At 40.0% G+C, this 25,831-nt stretch overlaps 2 protein-coding genes across 8 annotated transcripts in view; both read left to right on the forward strand.

The window, feature by feature from the left end:
* The first annotated feature begins 1,405 nt into the window (after positions 1-1,405).
* Positions 1,406-17,820, forward strand: hnf1ba (HNF1 homeobox Ba). 2 transcript variants are annotated; one of them, XM_026330426.1, is made up of 10 exons: positions 1,406-2,100; positions 4,117-4,316; positions 4,625-4,892; positions 4,979-5,202; positions 10,853-11,007; positions 12,208-12,334; positions 12,447-12,629; positions 13,089-13,207; positions 13,599-13,643; positions 15,503-17,820. In XM_026330426.1, the coding sequence occupies exons 1-10, from the start codon at positions 1,721-1,723 to the stop codon at positions 15,521-15,523; spliced, it is 1,722 nt and encodes a 573-aa protein (XP_026186211.1). In that variant the 5' UTR covers positions 1,406-1,720; the 3' UTR covers positions 15,524-17,820. The 2 variants fall into 2 exon arrangements, with proteins under 2 accessions (XP_026186211.1, XP_026186219.1); XM_026330434.1 differs by lacking the exon at positions 13,599-13,643.
* Positions 17,821-25,353: 7,533 nt separating this feature from the next.
* The window catches only part of synrg (synergin, gamma), a 41,605-nt gene continuing 41,127 nt past the window's right edge, over positions 25,354-25,831 (forward strand). For 5 of the 6 annotated variants that reach the window (XM_026319587.1, XM_026319600.1, XM_026319607.1 and 2 more), the window contains exon 1: positions 25,354-25,413. In XM_026319587.1, coding sequence (XP_026175372.1) covers positions 25,379-25,413 — 35 coding nt within the window. In that variant the 5' untranslated portion in view covers positions 25,354-25,378. The remainder of the gene's footprint in view (positions 25,414-25,831) is intronic. The other variant, XM_026319593.1, reaches the window with a different exon arrangement.

The following is a 25,831-nucleotide window of genomic DNA, read 5'->3' on the forward strand; positions in this document are numbered from 1 at the left end:
GGGGTGGACAAAATAATAGAAACGCCTATAGGCCTAATGCAGTACAGTTCACCAGCAGCAAGAACCACAGCCTCCATAATATAGTCGCACCCCTCTCGACAAAACCATGAATAGGCTAAACTACCTGCAATCATCACCTTGATGAAGGAGGATTATTTGCTGGACTGTTGGGTTAGCCCGGGTTAGTTTAGGCTTTAACTTTTCTAAATGAACTGACTGTATATTCACCTTTTTTCTATTCACAGCAATGTTTTTTACGCGTCGATCCTTCACTATATCTGCTGTGCAGCTGTCTATCTAACATGCTGCATGATGACATTTAGCCTACCTGGAACCTATTAAAAATTTTATATAACAGCAGTCGTTCCTGTTTGATGTGGGCCTAGACATTTTATTTTTGAAACGTCTTGATTCAGCTCAGCCTGAAAAAAAAATCCTGGAGTTTTGCAGATTTGGGGTAAATGTTTATTTACAAGGAAAAAAAATCAGCAGCGTTGAGTTGAAACAAAGCCAGCTGTCCATTTCTGGGGATAGATTTCCCGTCATGTCGGTCCTTCAGACTGTATTTAAACTAAATCTTTGGAGTTTTCACATCGCGCTGCACCTGCTGTCAGTGAGTCCCTCTGGCCTTTTTCTATTGTTGTGTTTACAGAACACATGCAAAGGTGGAAAGTAACATAGGAGTGTGCTCCCTCGGGCCTGACCTTATTTTATGAGTCTCTTTCTTACTTTGCCAAGAAAGATAAAACTTTTTTTTTTTTTTTTTATTCCGCAATTTCAGGCTACCTAAGTAATTTATACTGCATCATGCCAGTGCGCGCAGATAAGAGACAATTAAGGCAATCTGAAATGTTGCAGGGATCTTTGATCCACTTTTCCAAGCTTTATATTTAGTTAAAGCGACAAGAGGTGCTGGACCTTTCCTTTCTTCTGACCTTATTTTTCTCTATGGCACTTAACGTGAGAGATATTTGACTACACATTTCATTAAAAAAAAAAAAAAAACCAAAAAAAAAAAAAAAAACTGAAATAATGAGCAGACCAACAAACACCTCAGTAACACTTGTACATTTATTCCATCAGTAGGTAATCATGAGGACACATAAATATCTGAACAATAGTGTAAATTAAGGCCTTTAAAGATAGAGACGCGCCATAAATACCTATATCAACAAATAACTTACAGTAGCCCATTGCTGCCTCCCTACTTGGCCTAATATTGGGTTAAACGGACGATTATGGAACAAAGTGGGGAGAGGCTTTGGTACAGCGGTGTGAATGTTGGAGCTCGCCTTTCTTAAAAGTCTTTATGGCATATACAACAGGGTCCAAAGTCCATGAAAGTTTTGCTGATAAGGGGAGCCAATAAATGCAGCAGTGCAGCAGTGTAAACACATGTCTGCCTCGGCGCAGAGCAGGCCTGTTTCTGTGGATTTACATAATGGTCCCATCAGCCGGCCCACTCATTACCATGTTTTATATTCCCCCGCACTCAGAAAGCATCATGGCAAAGTAGCTCCATCCTCCCCTTCAACAGGGAAGTGAACAGCTTCTTGGAGCAGGTGTCAGCAGCCAACAGACTGCCCTCAACACTGGACCAGAGAGGAACAGAGGAACTTTATTTATTTATTTTTTTTTTAACTTTTTTGTCATTCCCCTTTTTTTCCACCCGTTTCCCTCGGCTGCAGCGCGCACACAGCAGGCCTATGTTGACTTTTTAATGTTCTCTAAAATGGTTTCCAAGCTGACATCCCTGCAGCAGGAGCTCCTCAGCGCTCTGCTGGACTCAGGAGTTACCAAAGACGTTTTGATCCAGGCCCTGGATGATATGGACCCCAGCCCGCCGGGCTTTGGAGTAAAACTGGAGAGCCTGCCCATGTCTCCCGCTCCTCCTCAGAGCGGTAAGATGAACGGGGCGGACAGCGACTCGAAGCCCGTCTTCCACACGCTCACCAACGGCCACAGTAAGGGCAAACTGTCCGGTGACGAGGGCTCCGAGGACGGCGATGACTACGACACCCCGCCGATACTGAAGGAGCTCCAGTCGCTCAACACGGAGGAGGCCGCGGAGCAGAGGGCGGAGGTGGAACGCATGTTGGCGTAAGTTTGCCTGCTACGTTTGTCGAATTAATAAAGTGCGTAAAACCTTGTCAGACTGTTTAAAGGTGAGGTTGGAAAATGAAAATACTCGGTCACGCAGGTTGAGTTTATGTTTATTCTAACCTGCCTTACTCCACAGGCTCTTATTCTTTAAAGTTTGGCGTTTTAAAACTGAGGAAAAACAAAACGAGAATCTAAAAGTTAAAAAAAGGCTTAATATTCTGAAAACTACTTTCCTCCTTTGTTTACATTTTTAAAATAACCCGCCGCGGCTTGGTTTTCACATTCTAGTTACTAATTATCCACATGGATTATTATTTCTTTACCTTTGCAAAATATCAGCTGAACTTAGAGATCTATTTATTATTAACTATACTCCACCTCGTAACGCAAGGGTTGCATGAGGGAGAGCGAATAAATACTGGGGAAAATATTAACACGTTTAAGGTACTATAATAATAATATTAATAATAATTATTATTTTTTATTGTTGTTGATATTATTATTAACAATAACAACAACACTAATAATAATAATAATCACCATTATCATCATTGTCATCATTATATACCGTTTGATGTATAGATTTAGATTTCATTAAAGTGAGTTTATACCTGTTTGATTTTTTCCATACCATCATGGAAACCTCCTAACTGCTGGGCTAATCCCAGGTCTAACCCATTTAATTGTAATTAGCGCCACTCAAAGCTCTTGATTGACTGTAAACTAATATTTGAGGCCGTGTCGTCGGCGAACAGATCCGCAAGAAAATCCAAAACGAACCCACGTGTAGTTAAGTTATTATTAATTTTATTCTATAAATCATCAACTGAAAGATACACAGTGGAGTGTGATTAGAGTGAATGGAGATCTGGTTATTCATTGTCAAAAGTTATAAACTAACATCTCCCACTTAACCCACAGACTTAGATGTAGGCCTCCACATTCTCCAAAACAAACAGACGAGTGTAGATTTGCTATAATTACCGATGTCATTCCGTCTGGGTCCGCTATTTACATCCGACTAGGTTTTGTTTCACTGTGCTGCAAAAAGCCGAGGTGTGATGAATAATATGAAGGGCTAATTCTACAGGTAAGAACACGCACTTTTCAAAATCTATATTGAAATATGGAGGCAAAGTCCATATGGGTAAAAGGAGCCTACATCAATTCTTAAAAGCGAAAAGGAAAACTTTCAACCTTGCTTGTCTTTCAGATGGATAGCTTTAATTCTGGGGACAAACATATAACCGCAGTTACATAATTCTGACCTTAAATTATCCTTCATTATGAATTAAAGCACATCTGATCTGAGTATTACAAAGAATTTTTTTGTTAACCTAAATGAGTCAAACCTGAAAAAAACGTTCTGTGTGGACTGATACTAAATTTTCAAGTTTTTCCAAATACTGTGAAAATACCTCTCATATCTAGATTTTTGCCAAATTCTCTGACAATATGTTCTTTGCTTCTATATTGTCACTGTAGTGCAGGCTTATTTTAAATTCACAAAAAACAACAACAACAACAACAAAAAAACTAATCTAATTCTTTGGGTGACACATACTAAGTTCAAGTTTCTCAACCCCCTGAATCCATTTGAACTAACCTTTGAAAATATTTACAGCCTATTGAACAGGCTGCAATGATAAACAGGTAGTCTGTGAGGAGAGCTATTATTGTTACAGCCCCTTTAAACTTGAGGCCTTGAAAAACAGGGAAGCTAAAAAAGAAAAGAAAAAAGTTCCTGAGTGGCTTTTTGTTCAGTCATTATAGTTTTAGAATTCAAAAACATGTAGAAAAGGTTGAACTAAATGTGACAAAATGACCCTGGCCAGCTAATAATATTTCCACTTACATGAAGCATTTCTTTATACACTGATTTATGGCACAGACTTTATTTCAGCCATAAAATCGGAGTAAAGGTGGTTTTGTTCTTTACTACTTCCCTCTGAAAGCCGCACATAGTTCAGTGTTGAAATCAGTGGTTGTTTTCTGTGCTTTAACTGAACCCAGAGAGGATCCATGGCGTGCTGCCCGCATGATCAAAGGTTACATGCAGCAGCACAACATCCCCCAACGGGAGGTGGTGGACATCACGGGGCTGAACCAGTCTCACCTCTCACAGCACCTCAACAAAGGCACGCCCATGAAAACACAGAAGCGAGCGGCCCTCTACACCTGGTATGTCAGGAAACAGCGGGAAATTCTCCGACGTAAGTTAATATTTGAGTTTCTCACAGCTTGGCTCCAGCCTGTAACATGTTGTTGGCAGCAGCACTGCACTTTACTTGGGTTTCCAACCTGTAGGGATATTGAGGTGGATTAGACATTTCCTCCTCTTGCAGGGGGGACATTTCCAATAATCAGAAAGCATCAAAACGAAAATAAATAGTGTAGATATGAAGCATCATTATTATTTGTCTAAGTAACTTCTCCTTTTCAGATCTAGGTTCTCCTTTTGTGGTAAAAGAAAAACATTTTGAATCAGGTTTTACTGAATGTAACTCTTCATATTTTGCAGAGTTCAACCAGGCAGCACATGGTTCTGGCAGCAATATGACAGACAAAGGCAATCAGGATCCGGTGTTTTTTTATCCAGAGTACAACACGTCCGGTCAGGTCATGGGTCAGCCCGGTGAGGAGGTCGGCAGTGAACCCTCTTGCAAGAAAATGAGACGTAACCGTTTCAAATGGGGGCCTGCATCCCAGCAAATCCTGTACCAGGCCTATGAACGGCAGAAGAACCCCAGCAAGGAGGAAAGGGAGTCTTTGGTGGAAGAGTGCAACAGGTTACATAAACACGATGCCTTCCTACACAGATTTTACCCAAACTATATCAGCCTTCGTTTTTACCTCATACATTTGTTTGCTGCAGAGCTGAGTGTCTTCAGAGAGGTGTCTCCCCCTCCAAAGCGCAAGGCCTTGGCTCTAATCTGGTAACGGAAGTGCGGGTCTACAACTGGTTTGCCAACCGGCGTAAAGAGGAGGCCTTCAGGCAGAAGTTGGCCATGGATGCCATCACTGCGCCGACTCACAGCATCAACCCTCTGCTGTCACACAGCTCGCCACATCATCCACAGACCAGCGCTTCGCCTCCCAGTAAGATGCCAGGTGGCGCTGCTTTATAAACACTTCAACGCATTTTCTTTCTAGCTCAAATGCAGGGTTATGCTTTTTTTAAAAAAAAGAAATTCAGCATTGCTACTGAGAGAAACTACTATAACTATATACTATATATATATATATAACTAACTAACTATATAACTATAGTGCTTATTCCTAAATTTTAGTTAATAGCGAAAAAAGTGGTTGATTTGGTCATCTTCAGAGTGAAACTAGGTTAGCGGCACTGTTGATGTGATCAGAGAGGCAGAGAAAGAGGGGGCAAGTGATCAATGAGAAAGAGTGAGTGACTGAGTAAATGCCATTGTTATTCTGATCTTTGAAAACACACTGAGAACAATCCACATTGTACCTGCAATCTCCACTCCAAAGTCAGCATGGAGAAGCATGACACAAAGGGCGGCGATCCTGTGACAGGCCAGGGTCAGGCCAGGGTCAGGGAGCAGGGGACAGACACATTACCTCAACACAACGCTGTCATTTCCATATTTCCTCCTCCTCGTAAAGGGTGCTAATGACTCTGCTTAGAGAGTTGTCAAAACAAGGAAATGCTGATGCATTATTGCGTTGATCATTCCAAACCCAACCTAATGTTTAGGTTTGGTGTAATTAGTATTGACTGAGTTTACCTGGTGTATGACATGAAAGCTAATAGGTCTCATAGAACATTATTCCCTGTGCCATCAGTCACCTGTCATAAAACTGTGATTTTAAAGAGTCACTCAGAGCCTATTGTTGTTCTCTCGTGTTCGAACATGAGCTGAGCTTTGAAGAGAAAACAAACTGTTTGCCTTCACTTGCTCTTTAACCTTTGGATAAACTGGTCCCGCTTGTGGATTGTCTGTTTGCTTGAATTTTCTTTTTTTTTTTTTTTTGCTCCGAACACCTGACCAGGCATTGACCTCAGGTTGCAAAGCCAGGGGGTCAGGGGATAAGGTGTAGCGGCCGAAAGGAAGGATCGGTGCATGGCGGAGATCACTTTGCTCCCCCCAAAAAACCCTCAGCTGGCTGCTTACAAGGTGTCCTGCTGGCATCCTGCCGACAGCATCAGCTGTTTTTCAGTGTCAGCCCTTGGCCTGACAATAATATCCCACCAGGGTGCCTCATTGCGTTGCTAGGGCACAGCCTGTATTATGCATGCTTAATGGACAATTAAAATCCTTTGCTACTACATCTCCCAGGCCTTTGATAAGGGGCTCCTGTGACTTCTACTCTCTATACTCTACCTCAGGAGGGGGGCCCATTGTCTCTGGTGTATTAGAAGACTACAGTGACTGTAACCTAGGTTCATTTATCTCTGCTGGGCCTGAAGGAGGACTGATTTTAAAGCCTCCCCCCTCACCTTTATGGGCAGTAGTATAGTTGCTGAGGCTGGGCACAGACTTGGAGCAGCAGGAGCTGTCCACTGAGATATAGGCTCTTTTCTGGCCAGACAGGACTGATGACCTCTTCTTTGCCTATAGAGAAAGCTAGTAATCCCCCTCCTCAAACTGTCGCCACACCTTCAGTCATACGAGAGAGGTCAGTGCTGGGTCAGATCAAAGAAACTCCTCTTACTTGGGGAGTTTTTATTGATTCTGTTTCAGTTCAATGGTCAGTTAGTCACAACTGGATAGACAACCAAACAGTGTGACGTGCCGTTTTGGTGGTGACCTTTTTTTACTTTCAGAAATGATGAAACTGATCTCTGGCAGATTACATATTTTGTTAGCAGGCACATGTGAGCACACACTTGCGTTGCCACCTTTGTGTGCAGCACATACCCACTCTTGATCTACTAACAGGCCTAATGTTTACTGAGCTCAAGTACTTCATCTTATTTATGACATGTTACTTTGAAGCATTAAATCTCCACTAATATTTTGCCGAATTTCATAATATGCTGGCTAAATCGTAATTTACAGCTGCGTGTTTAATAATGTCAGATTATCTTAAGATCTTTAAAATCTTTAAAATAGTGGTGCAAAATCACTAAGCACAAGTACTGTATACAGCTACAATACTGAAGTACCTCACTTGAATTAATGTAATGTTTTCATTTTTTTAATATACATTTCAGGTACAAATATTTTTAGTTTTTACTCCTTACATTTATCTAACAGCTTTAGTTACTAGTACTTCCTAGCCCCCCCCCAAAAAACAAAAAAGGTTTAAGTCCAGAAAAATTAATACAACATTAAGATTTTACAGACAATACTAGATTCTGAAGATACAATACTGTCAATGGTAAAAATATTGATTCCCTAAACAGTACAAAAAGTACAACAAGTAAAAATTATATCCAAGAAAGTCCAAAAATTAACACAAACATAGCTTTACTTTCTTCTTTCCTAAACATTTAATAATCTCAGAGACCCTAAAATTTATGTTGTGACCCTTTTCAGTTGGTAACTAAACTAGTAAAATATACTTTTACTAGTAAAATATACTTTGGCTGATTTGTAGTAATTAAAACTAGCTCCGCCATGACCAGATACTACAATAATGACAGTAATGCTTACACTGCTTACCTGTCATATTTTCATGAGATACTTTTGATACTTTAAGTACATTTTGCTAATGGTACTTTAGTCTTACCTTGGATTTTAGATGCAGAACATCAGTTAGGTTTATTTAATTAAGATAATTAAGTAAATAAAAAAAACAATCTGACTTACCACTAATAATTTGGCAGCTGAAATAAGCATAAAATTGTATTGGTGCTCTGTAAGCTGAGCTGTATTGTTCTGTATGTCACAAACCCCGCAGACTCAGAAGTTCCAGATTAGATACAGTAGTAGTGGTGGTGGTTGGTGGGGGGGCGGTGGAGCAGGATCCGTGGGTTGCATTGCTTTCCATCACCTCAGGCTAGCTTGAAACAGGGACACATGCAGAAAAGGTGGCCTAGCTCTGCACTTTCCACCGACTAGTGTCACTGTGAGAGCCACAGAGAAAAGACTCAATACGTCCTGCAGAGACGCAGGAGGTCTGTCATATGCAGCGGCACTACAATGAGCGCTGCCTGGGGTTGGGGAGCCGGGCTTTGATATTACATGGGTCACACAGGGAGCTAGAGCCTTTTAAACCTGTTGAAGATCCTTGCTACCACTCCCCTTCTGAGGTTCTCGCCCTCCCCCTCCTCTTAAACAGCACTCCTTAGTTTCCTGGATTGTGCCATCGCACTAACATAAATTTTAAGTTTGAAGGCAAATTTGGAAAAATTACCTGGAATTTGGAAAATGTATAAGGTTTAACATAATTTTCTAAAAAACACTTCCTGTCCTCTGTGGTATTTCTAGAAACCTAGAGTCCCCAAGTTTAGATTGGGGAAATCCTCATCACTTACTCTCCCTGCAGCTTGAATTACTGCTGAAGCCTAAGACACAAAACTGGTCTGAATAGCATCCTTCTCTCCCTGTGACACTTTAAGAGGTCACTCAGCTCCAAGATAACTGCCTTTTTATGAGTCCTCTTCTATTGTACGGCAATGGGGGTCATGAGTCCAATGGAGTGTTTTATTGTTCTGTAGCAGTGTTTACAAGGCATGGTGGAGTGTTGTGGGGTTGTTAGTATGTTGCAGGAAACAATATGTCTGTGGGCTGAACAACATGGTGGACAGGTAGTTAATATAATGAAATATGGGATTGTGGCTTTGGTTCGGATGTTTCTGTATTACAGTAAATATCTGGATATCTACTGTGAAAATGATAGTTCAACATTATGGGTAATATCCTTGCAATGCTTTATTGCTCAGACTAAAATGAGAAGATTGATACCACTTTTTTTTGTATGTATGTTAAATCAATTTGTTTTCTCTGACACCTGAAGGAAATGTTCAGACACACAAACACATCCTGTTCCTATTTACAGCAGCGAAAAGAAATCAGCATCCCCTCATTGGTGTCAGCGCCGTCTCCCTATGGTTTTTATCTGAAAAATGGTTATATATATATCTATATATATATATATATATATATATATATATATATATATATATATATATATATATATATATATATATATATATATATATAGATATATATATATATAGATATATATATATATGTGGTTCCTGTCATATCTGACCGACTTCGGCAGGACGTTCAAGCTGTCACACCTGGGTCAGGGACGGAGTGCTTGGGGAAGATGTGAAATCTGAATGCAAACAGAGTCTGTCTCTACACTGTCATTGAGGGAGGGACGATCTTTGTGTCTGTGTGAGGCTGAGACCACAGGATAAGAATGTGTTTGACATTGCTTGTAATTGTGTAATGTTTACTCTGTTGGTATCAGAGGGGCCTACATCAGCAAACAGGCATTTGATTGTCGGTTGTGAGGAAGGAGGGCGGGGTGGTGGTGGTGGTGGTGGTGAAACATTCCGTCGGACCTCCAATGAGATACGACAAGTAGTCTAGGCATGAGATTAAGTGATGGCACTCGAAAGCTTCATTCCCCCTACAGCTTTACTGTGAAAATGGGAAAGTCACTGAGACCTAGTAGAATAAAGTAATTTAATACATTTAGTATCAGTTCTTGAACTTAAGTAGAATTTGACATTAATTTCCTATCACTCTATAGATGGGAGAAGATGCCCTCTTTAACATTTCCTGTTCAATTAGAAAACTGCTCAGTGTTTTGATGTGAATTCATGCATAAACAAACCCAATTTGGGGTATTGTAAAGCATTACATTTTTATTTCATTATTTATTTTTTAAAGGTTTTAAATATATAGGCTAATATTTTTAATATTAATACTTTTTCTGAAGCATCGTTCTGCTGCCCTATCAATTTATTAATTTTATTAGGAGTGTGTCAGCTGTTGTTTAAAGATTCAGATTCTTAAATATGAATAAACAAAATTAGTTTAAGTTACACAAAAACATTTGCTTTACTGATATAGCTTATCCTACCGTCACTCTTTTCTATATTTTTAAAATCTTTGGATTATTTAAGTTTTCATGTAGGCTAAAAGTACACTCCTTACATAGTGTTATTGAGGGCAAAAGATAGAACTATTCAATATTTAACAAAACTCAATTGAAAGATTAAAGTAAAAAAATGGATATAAGTTTGAGTAGAAAAGGATTTCTTTTCTCCATCATACTGTTTTAATCATCCCGCAGTCCCTTTTCACCCTTCAGAGGAAAAAATCGAATCATGTTATACATCATAATACATTGGCTGCAATGCTGTTTCTCTGTTGAACAGGTACTTGGATTTTCGCTTACTTCATATTTCATTTGCTTCATTTCGTTGATAATACTTTTAGTGTGGGATATTTTAACAGAGTATATGTGGTACTAGTACCTAAGTTTCAACTGGTGAAACTTGACACTGACGTAATTATCATCAGTAGCATTTGTGTGCTGATGGGAGTTTTGCTGTTGTGAGTGTGTGTACACAGTGAATGGCCTTGGCTGAGCTATGAGATAGCAGCAGTGGACGGGTCAGTGTGTTTGTTTACTTTGTCCTTTGCTGTCTGAGTCAAAGAGCAGGTGAGTCTGGTTGGGTAGAGTGGCAGCGGCATTGCTCAGCAGGGAATGAGGCCTGTGCTGCTAGCTTTCTGGCCTATATAACTACTAAAGATGTAGAACATGGTGGCTGTGTCTTAAGACAACTGAAACTAACACTTCTTTCCTTTTTCAGTGCGTTTCAGCCAAGGACCAGGTGAGGTCACTTCCTCTACGACCATCAGTCACCACAATAGCAACGCAATGGCGACCAGCCAGTCAGTGCTCCAGCAGGTGTCTCCAGGAGGATTGGACCACAGCCACAGTCTGCTGTCACCTGACGCTAAAATGGTGAGTGAACACACCCAGGCTCTCATGGCCTCTGATTAGATAAGACCAGGTCTACATTTAGCATAAATATACAAAGCAGGTTCTTGAAACTCCTCTCCCATGGGTCCACTGGCAAGAGCCAACAATTAACACATTGTGCTGCTCTGTTTGGAAGGTGGAGCTGGGGTGGCAGGCCATGGCTGGACTAGCACACAGCCTTCACCAGACTGCACCAGGCATGTTCATCACTTAGCCAATAAACCTGACAAAGAAACATTCTGTTCTTATTGATTACATGCCTTGCAAAGAGGAGCCGCAGGTGTAGTGCTGCTTGTTCAGCCAGAGAAATGTCGCTCAATGCCTGATGTGCTTCTTTTTTTTTCTGCTTTAGAGTTTCTCCCCTCTGCCTTAGTCCAATATTTGATCAGTGACAGGGAAACCTGTGCAGGGACCCATAGCATTTGAATACACATCATATACTTTTGGTATTATATGTGTATTCTGTAAAAATACAGTATTCCTTGACTTGACTTCCTGTATTTAAATCATTAATCTTGCTCCCTGAAACAAAAAATATAAATAATGAAAATCGGCTGTTGAATACCGTCCACTTTTTTCCACTTCCATGGTAAAATACTGCTGCCTTTTGAAGCAGCTTTATGTGAAATGACACTGTAGTGTGCAGTAAGTCATAGGTGACAGTCTCTTATCTGCAGATGTGCGTCTAACTGGAGTCTCCTCTCTGGGCAGCTGGCCATAGTCAGATAGATGCTGCCTTACTGTGTGGGAGGATCCATATCCAGACAGATCTTATTGTAAATGCATACATGTTGTTTGGGTCCAGTTGCTTTGCGCAAATAAGCATATAGGATTTGTCTAAACCGACACACACCATCAATGTGCTAAACAGTCATGTTTTCTCTGCTGACATTTTTAATATACTTTCTTCTTTACCTTTTGTTCCTTATCAGTGTTTGCTTGTGCACTGCGTATGAGTTCAGTTACACAAGCGTAGTGTTATACAAAAGAATCAGAACTAAGTCAACATTTATTTCTTTGGTTTGTTTAGCAGACATCTGTTTCACTTTGACGATGAATTTATGTGAATTTATTTAACAGATACTCGAACTCTCAGAACTTGTGGTTGAGTTTATTGCAACATATAGGCCTATCACAACAAAAAGAACGGTGCTATAATTTGTTTCCTTCATCTTTCTTCAGATTTCAGGTTCAGGTGGAGGACTTCCTCCTGTCAGCACACTGACAAACATCCACAGTTCCCACCACAGCCATCAGCAGACACAGAACCTTATCATGCCTCTGTCTGGAGTCATGGCCATAGCACAGAGTAAGACCTCCATCCTTCCATGTCACTAAACACAGAAAAGAAGTGGAAGTTATTAGTGTTTTTTTTTTTTAACCTGACATGATTTGACTGAGGTCTCACCGTGCCCCAACAGGTTTAAACACATCGCAGTCTCAGACGGTGCCAGTGATCAACAGCGTGGCGGGCAGCCTTGCCGCGCTGCAGCCGGTGCAGTTCTCCCAGCAGCTCCACAGCCCTCACCAGCAGAGCCTGATGCAGCAGTCTCCCAACCACATGAGCCAGCAGCCGTTCATGGCGACTGTCACGCACTCTCACAGTCAGTAGCACGGTTCTATTGTCTTCTGTATTGTCTTGATTTGCCTTGTGTTGCCATAAAACAACACAATAATGATTAAGCTGAAACAAATTATTATTTTCACTGTATTTTTCAGTTAATCATTCCCAAAATTCAGTTTTTGTGTCATGCATAAAGACATTTCTGTACCATTGATCTTAGAGCCTGAGCCATTTTCTAATATTAAAACCAGCGTCAAATTGAAAAACTGCAATCAGCATTAAGATTATTTCTTTGGTATCGTTAAAAGGTAATTTGGACATAAAGATAAACGTCTGTTGACATCGCATTACGTGTATTGCATGACTGTAGAAGTGTCTGCTGTTTTCTCTCACTTTCCTCTGTGGAACTGAGAAGCTATAAACCATGATGCAACCCTTCATACTTATCCCGTTCAACTGTGAAAATAAATCCATTTTGTTATTTTTGTTTCCTTTGCAGTGTATCCTCACAAGCAAGAGCCCCCTCAATATTCCCACCCATCACGTTTCCCTTCGGCCATGGTGGTCACAGACGCCAACAGCATCAGCACCCTCAGCTCCATGTCCTCAAGCAAGACGGTAATTCTTCAACTCACATCACATCACATCTTACAAGTCACCGTTAATTGCACCGTCTCACCTCCATCTGCCTGTCACCTTAGGTTTTCATCCCAGTAATTCTTTTAAGGGTATTTGCATGAGTCTGCATTAAATATGTGATATCAGTGCAGTTTTTGCTTCAGTACTGCTGCTGAGTAAAATGGATGTTAGTCATTTTGTTTGGAAAGTAACACTTTTATCAATTCACTCATTTCCTATTGATACACAGAAATCACCCTCACTTCTGCACCTTGTTTTGACACAAACAACACAATCAAAGCACACGCTAACAACAGGGACTACGTTGTGGCAGGGGAGAAGTGTGTGTTTTATGATCATGTGTTGACTTCTTTAATTCCTGTCACATTAGGATGCTCCTGTAAACAAGATGGTGCAACTTGGGGGTCTCTCCTGGGTAAATACAATTTTATTAGTTCAGTCCTGCAGTTTGAGTAAAAACACCCAAATCACACCCAAATCATCAAAGTAGTCGTGCACACTGATCAGATCTTTCGTTTGGGGCTGCTGATGACTCTTTCTTTTGACTCCAAGCCAAAAGACGAGACAGATATAGGGATAGCATACTGCTTAGAATTCCTATTTCCTCTCTAATCAATCACCTGCTCTCTCACCCTGAACGCCTCTTGATTAATGCTCCCTCCTTTCACTTTCCTCTGCTGAGACTTACCTCTGCAATCAGGAAATGAGTCCTGCCGTTGATCAAAGTTCTCAAGCCTTGTGCCCTGCTACTTTCCTCCATGCTACAGTGAGGCTGGAGATGAGATGTGCTGGGTGGGGATGGAAATTGTTTTTTTTTTTTGGTTTTTTTTTTTTTGGTAATTACCCTCTTCCTCTTTCCTACTTCTCCCTGCTCTCAATGTTCACTGTAGCCTGAAATGTTGTCCACGGTACATTCACATGCTCAATTTCCCACGCTGAGGTAGAGTGCTCGTACCCGCCGAGCTGCTACTGACGCGCTGATGAGTTGATGGGATGATCGCTCAACGCAAGTTGCATCCTCTGTGTAGTAAAGGAAGAAACGCAAATCACTCAAGGCTTTGAAATAGATACATTTTGGCCTCTGTTTCCAGGGATTATCAGCAGTTTATTCTTACATTTTAGTAAAGTTATAAAGGTGTTTGCAATCTGTCCTGCACCTCACTAAAAGTACCTAAATTATTATATAAAAAATTCTTCACTGAAAGTGAAAGTCCTGCCTTCAAATTAGAGGATTGCACCTTCACATGGGTTGGCTCAAACTATTATTTTTAAAACTAATCATTTAAATTCACATTGACAAATCAAACCTTTAAGTAATTGTCTCACCTCATTGGCCACATCAGCACATTATGGCATTTCACAAAGCTTTTTATTGAGCTAGCAGGCATGTCCAGAGATTTTCTTATCAGGACTTTATTTGGATGGGGCAATCTTCTGCTCATGACACGACCAGCATGCTCAGGCTTTATAACACTCACTGTTTACCAGAAACCCACCCTCATACCTGAGTCTCTCTCTAAAACTCACCTCTGCTCAGGGCCCAGCATCTAATGACTTAGGTCTCAGCTGCAGATCAGCTTTATCAGGTGAAGCTGTTTGCTGGCCACAGGGGCACACCAGGGTCACCTGACTCCACCCATGAAGATGCATACCCTGCAATCTAAAAAGAGAACTTTTCAGTTGTAACAAGGCCTTTTAGAGTCAGAACAAGAGGGCTGAGATGTGTATTTGGTCAGGTTTGGTGCATGAAGGTGTAGGGGTGGTGTATGTATCAGTGGAGGGGAAAGTATTCAAATTGTCGACTAAAAAAATACCAATAATTCGCTAAAAATACTGTATCATGTAATAAAAGTCCTCATTTAATAACTTTACTAGGACTGGTGTTTTTCTATATTTTTGTTTTACTTATCTGTCACTATATCCTTTGTTACTCCTCTCTACCTAATTCAATGATGATTTTTGTCTGTTAATGGGATTTGTTGATGAGAAATATATGTGTTGAAAACAAAGATTATCAAATATATGCCATGGAGTAAAAAACATATTCTGTAGGAAATTGCAACAGGCATGTTTCACTCTTTTTGGACATTATGACGACAAAACAAGTAGAAGTATAGAGTAGTATAAAGTAGTATGAAGTAAGGACTAACTTTTTTTTATTTGCAGGGCCACTCATGAATTTCTACACATCATATACATGTATGCCTGTGTTACTCGACAGATTGTATTTATTGTTTTACGTAACGCAGGCCTACTTTGTCTTCTCCTTTTCAGTGTCCTCTTCAAGCTTGGTGAGAGCGCCCACCTGACTTCCTCGGTGCCCAGCAACAGGAGCACATTTTTCCACCCTCTCACCGTGGTAACCGTGACAACTCCTAATAACTGGCAACAGCACGCTGGATGATGAGTCAGTCAACAAACGAGTGAGGACGGTGGACCAGGCGGGGACAATTAGAAATGGGAACAGAGCAGGAAAAAAACAAAAAAACAAAAAAAACAAAAAAAACTCACTGCACCTGAAAGTGAGGAGACTGGCTTCCCCTCTGTTGCGCACACAAGATCAATAAGGATGTATGATTTTGATGCAATCTTGGTAAACAGTATTCAAATTTCCATACCCCTTTATGTCATCCTTGTTGTGACATTACAAAGGAACAAAAACAGCACCAAAAACCACTCATGAACTGTGTGGGACTGAATGACGGCTCTGGGACAGCTCGTTGTGATTTACAGTGGAAATATGAAGATACACTGAGAGCGCTGATTGACTCCATGAGGGCAATTCGCTCTCTCAAAGTTCCTGGATGCCTTTGCACGTGAGAAAAACGTGTGACAATCACAATAACCTGTAATGATCTTGTACATGAATTTTCACTTTCTTAGTGGGCTTTAAAGCAGTCTTCCATGTTATTCTTTCGCACAGTTTACTGTGCTACTTCTAGTGCAGGTGATGAATGCCTGCTGTTGCTTGAGGGATTTGTCATTTTAAGTTGTTTAATGTGTATACTGTGATTGAAAAGACTTCTGACAATCTCGAAAGGACTATGCAATATGTCTATAGGTGTATGCAATGCTTTGTATAACTGGATTCTGTACAGAACTCCACACACTTGAGACTGGAAATGAATATGCACTATGAGTGAAGTCACCAGCGATTATGATATACTGGTGCTGCTGTTGTTCGTAAAGCTGCCTGTAAAATAACACACACAGATAGATGGTCATGTGGCAAATATGTAGGTACAACTTGTATTTGTCAGCGTGTCACAAAAGCTGGTCTGCCATATCTATAAACCTAGCGTTAACCTACTTCAAAAGTGGCCCCACCCCTCCATGGAAACCTTGTTTGCACACAGATTCAGGTGAATTTCAGGAATGGGACTCCCCCTCCCCCTCCACCTCCCTCACCCACTTCCTGCCACAATGTGAAGAGATACCAAATAGGACAAATATTGTTAATAACTCCTCATCATAAATCATGGCACTGGAACACCCCCCACCCCCCAAAACCTGTGTAGAATGAAAATATTGACAAGTATTCAGAAACAAAACAGTCACAGTAGTCTGGTATTTTGTGAAGGAGAGAGACATGAAAGAGGACTATGTTGTGACAGCAGCTGCTCTAATCATACAGGAATCCACACTGACTGAGAATTTTGGGGAGAGGAGCAGCTGCTGTGGGTACAGGCGCCCACGCTAACAGTATTAATGTGTGTTCCGACAGAAAGGAGAGTGAACTTTTGTCTTGCCTCATTCAGGCAAATTTGACCCTTGCACCCTGTGTGTTTATTTGCCTCATACTCTATTGTCAGCTTGGGCAAGGGGACTACTTTTTCATTAATCCGACAGGTGAGAATAGGCTGATGTAATTTGTCCTGCTTTTTTTTAAAAGTGGTACACATATTTCAATCTGGCAACCCTGACCTCAAACAGTAAATATACTGTAAGGTACCAACAGCACATATGTTAGTTGGCTGCAGCTAAGGCAGCTAGCAACCGATGGCCTGATTATGTGTGTGGGAGTGTGTGTGTGTTTGTGTTCTGACCGACTGTACTAGAAACCTTTCCTCTAGCTTCCCTCTTCCTCTCCTCTGTACATTTTTTAGGGATTCACAAAGTGCCACCTGGATTTGGCAAATTCATGTCCATTTGCATCAGTTTGTATATGACCTCTAATAGTTCGCTTTGAGTTCTGTCAGAACACACAGTCACAGCTTTGGTTTAGCTACCTGGACAATGATGGGCAAGTTTGAAAGAGGGACCAGCTTTGGCATCAGCAATGATGATTCCTTTCACCGTAAGAGACATAACGGCAACTCTGACTATCAAACCCTGCATATTATAAGTGGCAGATCCAGTCTCCTGTTCAATATTAGGTCATTACATTGTTATTATGTTGGTTGGTCTGTGACTGTTATAGGCACATCTACTGCCATCTGATCAGAGGGCACTCATATGTGTGGCTGGACGTGATTTTGTTTTCATCCTAATGTATTATTTTTGTATAAAATTGAAATCAATCATAAATCATTATTTATACTTTCTGAGAAAATATTGATATTTCAAGTAAAGTTTTTTTTTTCCAAAATGAATACATGGTTGTTGCTATTTTTGTAGGCAGTCAGACAGTTCTTCACATGCATAGAGAGAGATATAGCTATATAACTTTTATGTTGTAGTTTATTGAAGCTAAGTTGAACTGTCTGGTATAAAGCTGGGGTAATTATATGAGTTTGTCATTTTCTAACCATATTCTCAATTACCTTTTATATTTTAACTATACAGCATGTTTCGAACGTATGTAAAACCTTATTCTGCAAAGTTACATGCCACATTTTCCCTTCAAATGTAGTGTATCAGTATACCATATGATAAAATAGAAGTACCTGTAATGTGTACTTCAGTTATCTTCCACCTCTGCAAATAAACAAACAAGTAAGTAAATAACAGGGGCTCTTTTCAGTAGAAAGAAAAACCTGTGGGGTGTATACACTCCGCTATAGTCTCTACACAAATGTTATGGTGTTGCAATGTGACAAGGAAACAGCCTCTTTGAAGTTCATTGGGTTGAACATTTTAAGCAACCAGTTCATTGAACCCAACGTGTTAAAGCCATAATTCAGTCCAGTCTTTATCTGCTACTGACACAGTGCACACAGTAAAATGTATGTATATTAAGCAGTATTATACGCATACAAAAAACAAACATTAACAAATCCCTTGAGCCTAAAGGCCTAAGTGATACAGAGAAGCATTATTATTTACATGAAGTCTTGTTTCTGGCTGCCTGATGGATGTAAACTCAGTACTGTAAACTCAGCTTTCACTTTGCTTTTACTTTATCTGCTAAATGCTCCACGTGGGCTTTAAGAATTGCTGCTGCTGAAGCTGAAAATGTTGAGCCCAAAGCAGTGAGAGTGAGCTTGTGAAGAAAAGAAGTTGGGGCTGTAAAAACCAAAACAATGAGATAAAAAAGAATACAAAGCACTTTAGAGCTGAGAGGAACTGCAAAGACAGGCGGTATCTCACTCTGGGTTCATTATTACGAGTGGCAGCTTTCTCTTATGAGTAGTTGTGATCATTTCTTTATATGAAATATTGATTATAGCTACTTTGAATTTCTTGACAACAAAAACATCCATCCAACCATTATCTATACTTGATTATTCCTATTTAAGGGCACAGGGATCTGCTGGATCATGTGATGACAACACAAAGGAATCAAAAACCCTCAGTATAGGAAGAAAATGTGGTGTGAAAATGACTAAACAGTATGTGATTATTGAGATATTAGGGTGGTACTTTTATATAATGAGGCCACATTTTATTAGCTGTCTCCTTTTCTCGATAGTTAAAAAGGCTTATTAAAAGGCAGTTTAATACATAATATGTAAAATAAATGTTTGTACCTTGTGAAAGAGCCACCACAACTGTATTGTGAGACACCTCGAAAACTAACAGGATGGGGATTTATATTATTTGGCAATGTCCTAACTTTGTTTTCCCTTCTTGTGTTGCCCTATAGCCTCCATCACGAAGCCCTGCTGGGGAAAGCCTTGTAATCCACTGATGTTGCTCTATTTGGTTTTCAATGAGGCCTTTGATTTTCAGACCCAGGAAGCCTCTAAAGATCTGACCATGTCTTTTTTGCTCTTTTCTCTCAAAGAAACTGAACTACTGGGAGGCTGATTTACATCTCTTAGAGTTTGAAATACAACACTAGAGCTCTGTAAACATCACATTTCATTCAGCTGTTTAGTTAGTTATTAGTGTTTGAATACAAACTCAATCCATTTGCAGGTTCTTCAGTAATAAATGTGCTGAAGAATTTTCTGGTTGCAAACACGCTTTGTATTTACTGACCAATTAGTCTTAATAATATAAGGCTTATTGTACTGGTTAACTTTCAACCCCAAGAGTGATTGAACAAGCTTGTGCTTAAACAGGAAACAGTGGAGTCAAATAGGTCACATTATTGCTCTGTGACATACATTCAGCATTTCATTTAATCAACTCAGCTCATCAAGTCTTTGGAGCTCTTTTTTTTCCCAAAAACATTTACTCCAGACTGATATGCTATTAATTATAACATAGAGTTAAAATTATACACCAGTCAGACAGTTCATTTGTGGGGGGAAATAATAATGTTTTCAGCATGATAAATTACTCAAGAACTAACGTGTTTCAGCAGGGGGCACCATAACTCATTGAAGAAAAAAGAGTTAAAAAGTAATTATATAAATTAATCTAGTAATTAATTAATTAATTAACAATAATTAATCATTTGTTTTGCAATATATCTGACAAGTAGAAGGAAGGTTATTTCAAGGTTCTTATGGTTCTTATGGTTATATGTTAAAGTGAAATATCAGCTACAGCTTTTCTATGCCCAGTGTACAGCAGTCACTTAAAGTATATTATATAAATTACCCATAAATTAATATATTTGACCAACATTCCCACTTGCGAGGGGTCAGTTTATTGTTGATGAAGTGAAAACCTGAAACATCTTTTAACCACCAATACTTCCTGCCATAATGGCAGCTGGTGTCTTCCAGGAAGCTGAAATGACTTCAGTCTAGGACAGTACTGATTCACTTTTACGAGATAATCATTGCCTCCTCCACAGCTGTACAGTATGGCATCTGATAAAACAACAAAACACAGAGGGGACAGAGAATCACACATTCTCCCTTTACCTCCTGCGAGAGGACTGGCATGGCTCCCAGGCAAGAGACCGTAACATTGAAGGCCATGACTGATGCTGCCCGAGTTTGGTCAGTCGTGATTTACAAATTTTCTCTGTCAGTCTTCAAAACAAGTTTCTCTGTCCAGATCTGTAGGACTGAAATGTATTTGTTCATAATTCAATTCAGTTCATTATTATTTGTACAGCACCAAATCACAATAAAATCATCTCAAGGCACTTTACAAAAAACAAAAACAAAACCCAACAAATCTCTTAATAACAAGCACAAGGTGACTGTGAAGAGGAAAAACTCCCTTTAATGGAAGAAACCTCCAGCAGAACCGGGCTCAGTTTGGGCGGCCATCTGCCTCGACCGGTTTGGGGTGAGTGGATAGAGGAGAGAGAAAAGAACAGCAACAATAAACAACAAATAGACACTGCAGGTTGGTGGGGCCAGTAACTGCACATCAGCAATATACAGCTCCAGGACCAGGGACAAATGTAGAAGGTACAGAGAGAGAGAGAGAGAGAGAGAGAGAGAGAGAGAGAGAGAGAGAGCACAAACTACAGGAGAGAAAAGGCACGAAGTCAGTGACATTTAGTGGTGGCATGTATGTGAGAGGATATAGGAGAGGAGAGGAGAGGAGAGGAGAGGAGAGGAGAGGAGAGGAGAATGCAAGTACAGAAAAAGTGCAGAAGCTGCTCGGTTTGAGACTTCATATTTATCTGCTGCTGTGATGGAGTTGAGAGGTCAACTCGAGAAGCAAGTTAACACACAAGATTAGAGGATTGAGTCAAAGAGACAGAAATTGGAAGCTGCTGGCAGAATGTGGCAGTGTGTTGAGCAACATCAGAAGAATGGCTACTACATCAACTCCAGCTGAGGCCCAAGGGGTTAATGGATAAGGCTACCCAGCAGGGGTCAAGGGTCAGGAGGCCACTCTCTGCCAGGGCTAATTGAGCACTTTGAACAGTGTATACTGTAACCTTTCTACGGAGAAATACATGCACATGTATGCAGCTGCTCTGACAGGAGTGTTCCATCAAAAGACCTGATCAAGGAGGCCTCTGCCAGAGGAGATCAGTCCGACCTCTGCAGTAACAATCAGTACCCTTCACCCTACATCGCCGCCAGCACCACCAATAGTGACAGCTAGACTCAGCTCAGAAAAAGATTGGGAGCTTTTCATCTATTTAGATCAATTTGGGTCATTAGCATTGATTTATTTTGTGTAAAGGATGAGTATTAGTTTTCATTAATTTGTTATATAATGTAATAGTTTTGAGTTATTTCATTACACAAAATTATTCCCTCTCTATAAAATGTAGTTCCTATTAGTGACTATTTCTTGAGTATGTTACTGTAAATAGAACATTTTGTTTATAGTATTAGGCAAGAAAAGCCATATTTATTTAGTGTAAATAGCATAATTCACACACAAGGAAGTTCTAGGGTGTGTCGCGGACGTTAACATTTTGGAAACAACTAGAACTAAAGAAAATGTAAACATAAATGTAAATGTATGTATATACAATTTTGCCTTTTAATTAATCAGATTCATGTATTTGAAAATTAAAAAGACATGATTCAGTAAGAGATCTATGAAAATGAATTTAGGTGACATTTTTTAAAAACAATGACTGAGCCAGCTCTAGAAACTGGAATGCAATCTTAGCAATGATTTTTTTCTTATTTGACCTAACACTTGAGACAGTCATCAAAAATTTGCTGCAGGTCCTTAGACTGTAGTTAATCTTTCATAGACCTTAACAGGCTGTCTTTTTCTAAAAGTCAGACCCATCAATTCAATATTTCTCATTAATATTCAAACGTGCAACTGGAAATGAACAATAATAAGACAGGATAAAGCATCTTATCTATGGTTCTCTATGTGAGATGTGACCTTAAAGAAGTCATGTGCTGTAAATATCAACTAAATATCGGGAGCATGTGAAACATTTCTGATGATCCTCTATGGGACAAAAAGTTTGTTTTCAGTTTCAGAATGACTCTAAATTCACCATATTTGCATATGAGACTGAAAAAGTGCAAGAGACTCAGCTTTACAGGAATCCTGACAGATTGATGTTGTCATGCTGATGCTGTCACTGGCTTGATGCTGGACGGGTTAATGATTTATGGGGAATAGTGGGATGCCCAGAATGGAACTCGGGTTAATGTTCACCTTTCTCGCCAGACCTCCCCTGGGGGTCTGCCCACCACTACTGAGATCCTACCGTCAACGGGACGTGACTGACTGACTGAGTTGGCCTCTAGCTAAACCCAGGACACACAGCAGGGAGGGAGCCCCGCTTTGCTCTCAGACTCCAAGGAATGGCGTTAGAGAAGAGGCAGGGACTGATGAGGCCTAATCACCTTTTTCATAATCATTTAATGACATCTTAATAGAGGCAACAATGGGGGGCAGAAAATATTCCAGTGAAGTTCTATAAACAAATCAAGCATACAGGTAATAATTAAAATCTATCTCCTTTAAAAAAAAAATGTTACCAAGAGTCTCAAATTCCCCAGCACGACTCCGCCACACAGTTTCCAGTACATATTTTTTAAACATATTCTTACATATTCAGTTTATCAGTTAAATTTAGTGATTTAATTATGCCAAAATATAGAAAAAATGTTTGCCTCTTTTGCCTTCTTAGAGAAAAATACTGACATGACTTTGGCGTTCCTAATAGCTATGAGCCTGCACAGAGCAGTCTTCATATCCAAGCCTAGGTCCTTATTAATTTAGTTTTTCTTGGCCTGAAAGTAAGTATATTGACTCATGACTGACTAATAATACAGTGCCAGCCTGTAAAATAGTCAGCAAATGTTGTGTTTTTCACTGCGTAATGTAAACTTCAACACCAATTTGCTAAAACCCAACATTTAAAACACTGAAAGACATCAGCTGCAGTCTGTACACCTTGCATGATGCTAATCAAGTGAAGTGGGAATAATTTACTGTACAATTATGAAAGAATAAATTCAGTCCTGATGAAAAACCTCCCACACATTAGTTGCAGTGCCTCCAGGAAATACAAAAAGAACAAGGTTTCGCTCTCTCTTAAAATTAAAATAGCAGACTTTCTTTCAATTGTCTGTCACTGTGAAGCCTAAATGGTCACATTTGTCCCTCTGTCATGTATATGGACTCTAAATCATTGCTGCTGAGTAGAGCTGATGTATAGGGAAAGGCTGAGGGCAGACCTGCTGATGGATGGCACCGCGGTCCGACATCCACTGCCTTACACTGTTCTCATTAAGCTGTAAATCTTTCACAACAACGCCTGCTAACACAATGCCAGAGAGGCTTCTCCTTGTTGCTCCACCTTGTCTTGGTGCAACAATGAAATTGCCAACTGAATGACTTTGTCAGTAACCGCAATGGCCTCTGTGCAAGCAGCCAGTAAAAATGTTGAAAGGGAATAGATGCAAGTGTTGTGACATGCAGCAGGAAATATAATATTGAATGTACTTCTAATGACCCAAAACAAATACAGTGATATGAAGTAAATTATCTGTGAGAAAGAATAAATTAGACAAACTGTGTCATAATTTTAACAATACCACTGTGTTGTTTTTATGTATTTGCCTTTGATAATAATGCAGAAATAAAACACAACTGCATACGGCCTTTAAATGCCTCACTTAACATTAGCGTCATATTGCTTATGTTAAGTGAATCACTGAGAATCTGAGCTCTTAAACATATACTTAGTTACAGAATATGTGTTTCAGAATATTGTGACTCGGTGGAAAACACTTCCATGAAGCTACTTTGTATGTTTTTTAAGGTACTTTTTAAGCGTTTGTGGTTTGAAAGATTTTGTGTACTACAGAAGATCAAAGACCCTTGAAATCTGTGCTGGGACATGCAGAGAATAACCATCTGTCATGCTCATTGTTGAAACTGACATTTATTTCTAACATCATTTATTTATTTATTTTTTATTATAACATATATAACAACACAGTAAACTAACACAGTATCAAGACAGGACAAAGATATAGCATAAACATCATGCAGTCAAACTGAACTGCACACACATCTTATCACAAAAGGGGCCCAATTCTTACATACCTGGGCAGTCTTTATATAAACAATTGCGCAAACAAGCTAAATACTGCCCCCTGCTGGCAAACAACATTTATTACAAATGACAAGTTGTGTTTGGGAATTTGCTGCCTGTGGTTTGCCTTTCAGGTGGGTAGTTCTCCCAAGTTTATAGACCCTATAGCAGCTCTCTCAGTGTTTCAGTTTTGTTGTTGTTGGAAATGTATTACTATTGTGTATTATCATTTATTAGTTAGATAAGGCAAGTTTATTTGTATAGCACAATTCATACACAGAGCGTTGAGGCTTGTCTAACATCATCAGGAAGCCTATTCCAGATTATAGCTGCATGAAACTAAACTACTGCTTCCCTGATTAGTCTTGACTGGGTACGAGCAGAAGGCCTGTTCCTGATGTCAGAGTCCAAGATGGCTCATATGGCACCATCATATCAGAGATGTACTGTTGTGCTGAGCCCTGAAGAGACTTATACACAAGCAGTCCTGATTAACCGTTTGTTAATCTCTTCACCATCCAAAAAGATATTTAATATATTTTTTAAATGTGTCAAATTACAGATATCTTTAAATGGAATTGTCACTAGTCAAAGGTCCATTAAAAATATGTGTGATTCGACTTTTGACTATAGTCAAAATTCATTTGTAGATATTTGAAAGTAGTTCCCCATTCAAGTCAATGAGCAATTCTTACTAGCCAAGATATCTTCGATGTCAGCTGTGGCTATAGTCATAAATACATTACATAACAGATATCTTAAACGTGAGTCCTGTCCACGGCCTGCCATATGAGTCCAAACAGGGCACTCGGCGCCTCCAACTCCCACACTCCTCTTCCGTCACTGCTGGCGTCATCGTTCTACTAGTGACTGCTGTGATCAAGATGGCGCTGCGGCCAGGCTCAGGAGGAGGCAGCAGGTATTGTAGCCTTTTAAAATCAGCTTTGTCTTGAAAATATGAGTTGTTGGTGAAGTATTCAGCGCTGACAGTCAGGTAGCCTCACATTTAACGCCCACAAGGACCGCTGGGACGGCACCAAACGCTGGTTTTGCTGTCGATGCGGGATAATGGGAGGAGATGGCTGGTTGTCAGGTGTCACAGCTAATGCTAGGTGCTTCTGCTGCTGCCGCCTGCCAGAGTGGACCAAAAGTAGGGCCACGATATTTAAATAATAACAAATTTCACATGTCACGCTTTCTGTAGCACTTATTATCTCTGGTGTTTAGGTAAACTGTGACATAACATAATGTTTATTGAAGAAATGCACATGAGCTTGTTGTAGCATTGTAAGTTAGCATCTGTGCAAACAGGCCTGTGAACGGCTGGTAGTGTCAAC

This window comes from Mastacembelus armatus, chromosome 13 (assembly GCF_900324485.2).
Source record: "Mastacembelus armatus chromosome 13, fMasArm1.2, whole genome shotgun sequence".
Classification (NCBI taxonomy): Eukaryota; Metazoa; Chordata; class Actinopteri; order Synbranchiformes; family Mastacembelidae; genus Mastacembelus; species Mastacembelus armatus.